Raw genomic sequence first — 9442 nt, 5'->3', positions numbered from 1 at the left:
TTTCCACTTATTCTTAGAGAGGGATTAGAGCTCCGATTGGTATGGTCTCTTGTCTCAGTGAGGACTCTTTCTCCCCTTTGTGAGTCCTACACAGATTGCCTGATAGAGATCTTCATCCACGTGAGAGGTACATAGTGTTCCTAAGGTTCAGAGACTTGCAGAGACCGGGATCTTTGTCCCTTCTTTTGGTCTTCCCTTGTGCTTGGATCTGTCGTGAGGCATTCTTGATTAGCTCGATTATTCTGGTTTTTTGTAGGTAGGTAAGAGAGATGGGGTAGTACTTGGGTTCTACTGTAGCATCCATGGAGGTTCTCATGCCTCCATTCCCCTTGGGGCGTAAGATTCAGTACTCAGTTGTCTACAAGCTGGTTGGCTCAGCGATGCATGTCTCAGGAGACTCTATTTTTGTTCTTCGTAGTATAGGATATCATCTGTTGTGTTTTGATTTGCAAGGTCTTGATACTGGTTGTTGTGCTTGATGCCACTATATTCCATGGTTCTGAGTTATGGTCTACTGTGAGGACAAATATTTGGTCATCGGAGTCCCCAACAGTTGTTCAGGTTGAGGCCATTGGTTCCCCCTCCTTTTCATTCCATGTCTAGGTTGTCTTTTGTTTCATGGAATGTTAGGGGCCTTAATGGCAAGAGGTTTTTTGAGTGACTCAAGAGGGTTGTAGGGTGGGTTTTTGTAGGCTACACTTACTTAGAGTCTGTCTTTGGCACATCTCTTCACGTTCATAGCTGAATTTGTGATTCAAGAGCATAAGCTCTCGCAGACTAGGATTGCTAAACAAGATCTCTTCTTGGAGGTCAGCGTAGAATGGTGGTTTGGAGCCTAGCAGATGGCACTAGGGGTGGTGTATGCATTTAGGTTTCATCCAAATGGGTTTCTGAGATTCTTTGGGACAGTTCCTTGATGGACACTAGGGCTATCTTTATTATTCTTCATGTTGAGAATACTATTGTTTATATTCTCAATATCTATGCTCCTACCTCTAAGACAGCTCAGACACACTTCCATGGTCAGATACTTGGATTGTTGGAGGGGATTTCAACATGGTTGAATTGTCTAAAGATAAATCAAGTTAGACAAAGGGAGGTTTATCCGATAGATAGAGGGTCAAGCGAGACTGCTTCTTTTTGCATGTTTGACTCTCAGATGCTCATAGACTAGATGATTTCTCTCACTCGCCAAATAGTTTGTAGTTTTCTTGGACATGGGCATCTCATGGTACACTTGCTCTAGACAATATTGGACAAATTCTAGGTTGGTCAGTGGGGCTAGGCTAGAGGATGATAGTTTGGGATTACTCCAGGTCATGTTCTATTTGATCAAACTCCAAGTAGGCTTACATGAACTTTGGCAAACAAAGAAACAACACCAAAGGAAATGCAAGCTAAACGTAACTTTCCATAAGAAAATCATAATATAGTCATGTTTGTAGTTTGTGATGAAAATGATAGGAAAATAGATAATGGGCTCATCTTTCATTTTTTATACCAAAAGTCTATTATTTTTGTGTGTAGTAAGTGAATATGAGCTTATCTAAAGAAGTTGAGAAAAAAGTCCAAAACAAGATAATAAAAGTTTCAAAATTTTGAATTTCCTATTGATAAAAACTATTCTACAAACTATTCAAGGATTAAGGCTAACATTGTAATCATCACCCCCAATGTCTTCCAAAAAGTAAGATCAGAGCCTTCACTTTGAGCTACCAGTGTACTGTTCACAAATTCAGGTTCATATGGCATGAACAAAAGCACAATTCTAAACAACAATAGGAATTTGCAATCTAGTACATAATGGAGAAGATCAAGGTGCATGCTGCTACAATTAATCATTCACCTTTCTGCAGTTTAAGCGTATCTCTCCCTGAGAACCTGTAAGAGGGCTGAGATTGCCCATCCTCACCATTGATGTTGCAAAGGCGCTGAAGAAACTGCTCTGGCTACTGCTGTAAGTGTCCACATAAGACGCAGTGCTCGAGCCTGGGGTGGAATAGAGCTCCTGATCAGATTGCAACAGGCCTTTTAGGTTCTGTAGATCCACGAAGTAGCTGTTGTCAAACCTGTCTGGTGTTGTTGGGTCCAAAGAGGCCACGTTGTTTGGATCACCACCCTGTGGACATGTCGCTTGTAGCGAGGTTCTGTAGGTGGAATTCAGGGTAGGATCCGGAGTGCCTGTGCCAGTAAAATTGTATAAGCGGTTGCTGAACCTTGCGCAGCGAGCACGCCCAATCGTGTGAGCTCCTACAAAAAAATCATGAAGCTTAGATAAATTATTGGGTGATGCCGCTTCGAGAAACCAAATCAATTCATGAAGACTTTGTTCTGCAACAATTGTACATAGTACTTCTCGTCATTCTGCTAGGTACAAATTCGCAAAAGTTGAAGTCATGTTCAGCCACAAAATTAATCCAGCATAGATTTTGTTAAGAGATGTTTGAAGGTATCCACAAAGTTTCAAGACATTAATTGTAGAGCAGCTACGAGCTTCTGATTCTAAAGTTTTTCTAGGAGATGCTTGGAAGAATCCACAAAATCAAAGATCTTCGTTTGCAAGAATTGCAAATTCATCGTTAAGAACCTGAGAGGACGGTAGCGTCTTGTGCAGTCAATCCTACGTTGGTAAAGGTGCTGATGACGGCAGTAATAGCTGTTTTGGGAGCCGGAAGATCTGTGTTGGGTGCTGTAGCGTTAACAGTGGTGCTATCTCTTCGTCCTAGAAGCACCGTCCAAGAAGGGCCACCAGTCTATCCACATACAAATTATTTCCGTCATGGTTGATCTTAGGCAAGTACAAGCTCAAACAGACAAATTAGGTACAAAATTATGTTGGTTGCTTACCAAAGTAACGGATGCGTGGGCTGCCAGTGCAAGAATGTCCGCACATGACACCGTTGCACTGCACACAGCCTCCACTGCGGATTTGATGTTGTCCACAACCTCAAAACCCCTTAGAGAACCGATGTTGGGAAGCGCTGATTTTTCCCCTAGCGTAGTCGGCGTATCGTCGAGCAATATGGATCCATCACAACCCTGCGTTGTACAAGTAAATCAATTCAATCCAACCGCAGTATAAGAAACATCTTTAATTTCAATTCATCCACGTACATACTCGCTCTTCACCATCCCTTTTTATTGTACTCCGTAAGGCTACTTCACATGCCTCGATACTTTCAGATTCGAAAGTCCGGAGACGGCTATCTTTTGTAGTTCCGGTCGAGCATGCACACATCCGGTTTGCACTGGGGACTGCGAGCTACCACAGCGAGAAAAAAAGAAAGCCGCTAAAACTCCTGATTCCTGAATCATTAAACGTAAGGGATTCAGGCCGACTCACATTGACGAAGCAATCATGGAAATGCAGCCGCAACAATGAGGCAGCAATCCTCGGCTCCTTTAGGATGGCCTGCTGCACGGCTTGCTGTACTACGCCGGCTACTGCTGGGCAAGACGTTTCGTAGCATGTGGAGCGGAGTTGATGATGGGCGTAGCTAAAATGAGCCGTGAGTAGCAAGATCAGAAAATGGAAGCAAAGTTTTGCTACTGGTTCCATTGGTGTATTTGAAGTTGAAACTCACTCAGAATACTGCAGTAATACTGAACTCCTTGCAAGTCTGAATGCACTTATCCTTTATCAATCCGGACAATAACCTCACAACTCGAACAATTGAAGTTTGGAGACAGACTCCAAACCTACATGATTTTTAGTTTCATGGTCACATTTTAGACAAAAAAAAAACACACATACGGGAGGTGAAATAAGCTTGGACAGTCCACCTTGAGCTGGCATATATCGAATTTATCACATCCAATTGTCTCCAGCGAATATTTTTATCACCCCAACGCAACAAGCTGCAAGATTGCTGGACAGTGGAGAAAGATGCCCGGATTTCACGTGTGAAAAGTGAATAATACAGTGATTTTTTCTCACGATTTCTCGTCGTCCACTCGTACACGGTCACATCTTGCAGTTTTGTATCGAGTGGAATACAAGATGAATCATATTGATTCATGTATACATCAATCAACGTATACATTGATGGCCTATGGCACGCTGATTCCATATTATGTGCCACACTAAGGTACGCTTTGCGCCCAAAATTTGTGGAAACTATGGACTAAACCTGTTCAAAATGGTTATGTATAGCTAATAATGGGTGACCTAGGCAAGAATCGAATCAAATTCCAATTAAATAGTACACACCCGAGGGAGACAAATGCCAAATAACCGAAGGTTCTGCAAAAAAGTTATACTACACATGGGACGGGTTTCGACTCTTTTTTCCTGACGAAAACCATGCCTTAGTCTTATTTTTTGAATTTGAAAACCGATGGTGACGAATCATCTGGGTGAATGTCGATTTGTCTGTATGGACATCGGTATAGATGTCGGTATTATCATTGACATGTCCCGACGACAATACCGACATTAATATTGACGTCCATACTGACTTTGTCAAATGCATTTTTAAGGAATTTTTAGTTTTTTTCCCCTAAGAAGATTAATTGAAGCTCTTGTGGCAAATTATTTGCTATATAATAAGTAAATTTCTTTTATGTTTTGTATCTCATATGATAGATTTTTTTTTGAAGCATTCCATAGAGAGAGAGAGAGAGAGAGATTTTTAATTTTAATTTAGAATTTACCGATGGAGTGTTTGGGTATAGATGGAAAATGCTCCTAGAACTGGTTATAGGGAGTGCATGTGCAATTATAAGTGTAAACATACACCTGAAGGAATGCAAGTTGTGAGTAGGACTACATACTTTCAACATGCTCGACAAGATTCACTTGGAAATCTTCATCTAGCTTTTAGGAGGCCGGTGGAATATGTTGGCTCATTTGAGGCAACAACAAATATACAAGAGTCAAAATCTACTTGTAACATTGATAGAAATGAAAGAATTCATGTGCAAGGATTACAATCTACTCCGAATTTATACAGAGGAGTAAGAAAAGCATGGTGTAATTGCACTATCTATTGTGGTGGTAGACGAGAGGTACTATATTCTACTTTTATGAGACAAAAAAGTCTAGCAAAGCTATAAAAGGGTAGCTACAAATTTAGGAATTCCGACATTGGAACATGATCTTGAAGGCCATTTTGAAGATAATATTGATGGGGAGATCAATGTTACTAGAGATGAGGAGGATTATTTTGATGATATGATTCTGGGAGATGAAGAGGATCTAGAATAAAACATTGATGAGGATATGCAAAGTCAATTAACCCTTGAAAATAAGATCATAGAAAGATGCATTGACATGGGAGGGAAAAGGGTTGGAAAATAAAATACTACTAAAAAAAGAAAGAAAGCCTTGGTGCATTGCTAGTCCAGCTCCCACCAACATGGGATGGTGATCTTCAAGGAATTAGAGTTCCTACATGTTGGGATCAATTAAACAACATGTATTCTAGACTTGGGATGATTCAAGCACAATGCTTTCATATGTGCACTGGGAGCAAAGGTAATGCACATGGTCCTCAGGTATATGAAACTAGTGATGAAGATAGATACTCGGGGGAGGTTATTTATTGGTTGTGTGATGCAAATGCTCGCAAAAACAAAAAGCTCAAGCATGATTGCTTATAGTGCTCTGCGAAGTGTCAGAACTGCACCATCATGAGAAAGGACATGATTGTGTTTGGTTACGTTTCTTTGCATCAACAACTCTCACTTTTAACTAAGAGTCGCTCTATATGTCATGACCTTCTCACAATGTGGTGTAACAAAGAGCGATGGTTGGGAAAGCAACAAAATGAGCAACCTGAATATATAAATGAGTTTTGGGATGGTACAAAATGTAGAGAATATCAATAGTTTTGGGATCCAAACTCTACATATGAATTGCCAATAATATGTGAACAATCTCATTGCAGAAAGGCATATATGGCCTTTCCAAACCCTTAAGTGTCACAATCCTTGCGAGATGGTTGGAAAGATGAAGAAGAAGGATATAATGTTTCTTGTGAGAGATGTCATTCTCACATTCAATGCAAAAACCAAATTCAATATGTATGTAGCTCTTTCATTGAAATAAATTTCAGATTAGAGTATTTCTCCCATGTGGATTATGTGCTAATTTGAAGCTTTCTTCAATTTGCATGCAGGGTGATCCTAGAAATTTTGCATTTTATGTCCAATTTGATGGCTTTCAAGCATCTTGCACAACCCAAAAGGAGGCTGCTATGTTTGTGTATGGAAGAGGTGTCATTGTAGATATTGAAATATGGCACAAGCGCATTGGGCAAGTGAACATACAAAAGTTGAAATCTATGCAAACACTGAGTATTGTTGCAAGTTTGCCAAAATTTAGAGTGGATGGAATGCAAAAGGTATGTGAAGCATGCCAAATGGTGTGGTTGAGGTTCTCATTCTAAATGGTGGAAAGAGAAGTTATATTGAGGTGTAACACCGTATTAGTAATATTGGGACAATCTCTATATTTTGGGAAAACGAAATGGGAAGAGAGATCCTTGAGTTTCCAAATTCGTTACAATTTGGGACCTTTATTTCACATAAAATGGAACATGGATCTTTCAAATGGTTTGTTTATGTATAGAACTTGAAGACTAATGTTTCATTAATTTTGAAAGTTGGTTATGTTTCATTCAATTTGAAACCAAATGGATGATTTAGATTTTATTTAAATCTATGCAAGATTTTGACGTTTCATTAACTTTGGGAATGGAGTATATATAGTTTATAGAGAACACTAATTCAAATGTGAAATGAACAACAGACTGTTTCTCATTTTTTGAAGGTTCTAGATGTCTTATATTGTATTTGACTTGCAATATTTATGCACATTATGTTTCATTGATTTTGGGAATGGAGTATATATGGTTTAGAAAGAATATTTCTTCAATTGCAACAATGAACAAGAAACTGCTTACACTAGCACATAGCTTTCAATTGCAATGAATCTACCGATATGAGAAACGATACATAGAGAAACGAAGTTTGATGGATTTCCCATGAACAAAAAAGGTAGTTCAATCGAAACAATGAACAAGTGACTACTTAGCAAAAATGTAATCTCAATTCCCCATGTACAAAAATGTAAAAGAATTCCCCTTGAACAACATTGTTACTAACAAAGCAAAAACTAATAATAAGGTCGATCATGTTATTCAATTGCACTTCCTGAAAGCGTCATTCTTATTGAGATGTTACTTCATCCCCCACAACAAGGCTTGCTTGTGCTTTTTCACACATGGTCGGTGGAATTTTAATCTTCTTGCTTTCTTCCCTTGGGCTCCTTTATGTGTCCAACTACATACTATTGAGTCTCCATGCTCCTAGTGAATAGGATCCTTATCATTGCACATCCAAAACTTTTCCCAAAAGTTTGCATACACTTCTTTGTCACTTGCATTCTTCTTATGCAAACATGGTGCCCAATATTGTATCAATATCATATTGTAATGTTCAGAATCAACGTTGGTTTCTATGTCTAACTCTGCGACGCCCAACCAAACTGGATATATGTTCTCGCTAGGCCTAACAAGAACAAAGTCACCTTTTTTTACATCTACTAATGGTTGGAATGCATCTTTGGGCCTTTTATTTTGCGGACCACAGAATTGGTCTTCTAGGGCCTTTAAACCCATGAAATCCTCTTTGTTGATATTGTTGTCTTGTTCTATCTCATGATTCGTTTATGGCCAAAAGCTTTGACTCATTGTACTCTGACTCTAGATGTTGGGTTCTGATAGTGCCTTGATTATGTTCTCCCAATATTCTATGACTGGGCTTATGTATGTATAGTATGAGTCTTCTAATCCTCTGTCAATTCTAAGCTTATCCCAATATTTTATGTAATCCTTTATACCACTGACCATTTTCCCACTATCCTTTATATAAGGACCCATTCGAAGAAGCATCGGTTCCCCAACTGGTAACAAAGGTTTTTTACCCGAAGCGTCTCTTTTCCACAATTCTATGGCACCCCCTTCTGGCATCCAATGATCTTGTGTATGATTCATTTTGTATTGCATTATGGGGATGTCGTCCTGCATGAAAAAACGAAAGTGCAATGGCTTTGAATGCCCAATCAGTTTATCTTGGCCATCACATAAGTAACCATCAATGAAACCCTTAAAGTCAAAAACTTCAGTCATCAAAAAAGGTGCTGGTCTACAACTTGTGCACTCATTGAAGGTTTTCATAAGATGGAGTAGAGTTACTATGTGACTTGTCCGTAATTGCTCACAAAAAATACTAAACAGCACATCAATATCTTCATGGGTATGACCAACCATTAAGAAACCCATTTCTATCATCAAGAAGACCTGCTTTGCCACAAGCAAAGATAGGTACACAAAAACATACCTATTTTTGTTCTCTGATCCACAATTGTCAAGCTGTAGCAAGAGACACGGTGGAAGCTTTTTGAAACCTTTAATTGATGAACTAGAAGAAATTTCAAGCACTCGTTCAGTATAAGAAGTGATGAGGACACACTAAATGGAGACACTGACAATTGGATTGGTGGTGTTATGTCAGCCAATATGCTAGCTGAGCCTAATAGACAATTAATTGATAGAAATTGGAAACCCATTATTCCTTTTGAATTAAGGAATGTTCACTTTTGCACTTTACATGCATTCATGCAGATATTTGACCGCCTGCTAAAGTGTCATATTGATTATGCCTTTACAATGCAACGTAAAGAAAGACAACATGCAGCTCTTCAAAAGGTGGAGGATCTCCTTAACTCAACTGATTGCCATGGTGGTAATGTACGGATTGTTACCGACAAGAAAGCTTCTGGTTTGAGTTATGAAATTGCACAAAAAGTGTCTATGAGTGGCGGTAAAGCAAAACATTTTTTGGAAAGACCTAAAAAAACAAAGAACATTGCAAAGCCTTGGGAGCTTTGGAAGGATCTATGTAACTGTACAACTTTTGATTGCACTGAACCAAGTCTTGTGGTCACTCATGAAAAAGTTTGGTCTTCATTCAATAAAATGGTGAAATTGATGAACAAATCAAAGACAACCTCAGAAGAGCGCAATAGTTTTAAAGAGGTGCTTCAAGATTTTACAAAGGCCATGGTGCACGCATGGGGTGAAACCAACATTACACATTACATGGTATAATTTCATCATTCTTTTAGGGGTTGCTTTTTCAAGATCCTGATTATGTCATGACTTTCTCTTTGCTTTGGCAGCATATATTATATGCCTATGCTGCATATTTCATGAATGAATATGGTTCCCTTGACATGTGGAGTACACAAGGAATGGAAAAGTTGCATTATCGAGCCAGAGGAGTATACTTCAAAAATACCAGACATGGAGGAGGCAAGGCTCGCCCAAATTATCTTGTTGAGATGTTTAATTGTTTTACAGATATACTTTTGGAAGAAAATTATCTATGGAAAAAGCTCAAACTAGCAAAATAGCAAAGGTAGTTAGAAATGAAGCTA

General features: G+C 39.0%; 1 protein-coding gene across 2 annotated transcripts; it reads right to left on the bottom strand.

Moving 5' to 3' along the window:
• Positions 1-1682: 1682 nt before the first annotated feature.
• On the bottom strand, positions 1683-3799 carry LOC147898537 (peroxidase A2-like). 2 transcript variants are annotated; one of them, XM_087379756.1, is made up of 5 exons: positions 3784-3799; positions 3344-3592; positions 2848-3039; positions 2588-2753; positions 1683-2250 (listed from the first exon to the last, which is right to left on the bottom strand). In XM_087379756.1, exons 2-5 carry the CDS (start codon positions 3557-3559, stop codon positions 1835-1837), a joined length of 990 nt encoding a protein of 329 aa, XP_087235882.1. In that variant the 5' UTR covers positions 3560-3592; positions 3784-3799; the 3' UTR covers positions 1683-1834. The 2 variants fall into 2 exon arrangements, with proteins under 2 accessions (XP_087235882.1, XP_087235881.1); XM_087379755.1 differs by lacking the exon at positions 3784-3799 and having other exon boundaries at positions 3344-3742.
• Positions 3800-9442: the final 5643 nt, after the last annotated feature.

Source organism: Dipteris shenzhenensis, chromosome 9 (genome assembly GCF_047967505.1).
Source record: "Dipteris shenzhenensis isolate YYH24624 ecotype China chromosome 9, Dip_SZ_1.0, whole genome shotgun sequence".
In the NCBI taxonomy this organism is placed as follows: Eukaryota; Viridiplantae; Streptophyta; class Polypodiopsida; order Gleicheniales; family Dipteridaceae; genus Dipteris; species Dipteris shenzhenensis.
Note: the sequence above shows the minus strand (reverse complement) of the source record. Positions and strands in the feature narration are given on the sequence as shown.

What these genes read in the sequence shown, in the direction of transcription:
- LOC147898537 (XM_087379756.1), bottom strand. Translation starts at nt 3,559, where the DNA reads ATGGAACCAGTAGCAAAACTTTGCTTCCATTTTCTGATCTTGCTACTC. An exon ending in TCCATGATTGCTTCGTCAAT is followed by an intron (nt 3,040 to 3,343) that starts GTGAGTCGGCCT and finishes TGTACAACGCAG; the next exon opens with GGTTGTGATGGATCCATATT. An exon ending in AGACGCTACCGTCCTCTCAG is followed by an intron (nt 2,251 to 2,587) that starts GTTCTTAACGAT and finishes ATTTTTTTGTAG; the next exon opens with GAGCTCACACGATTGGGCGT.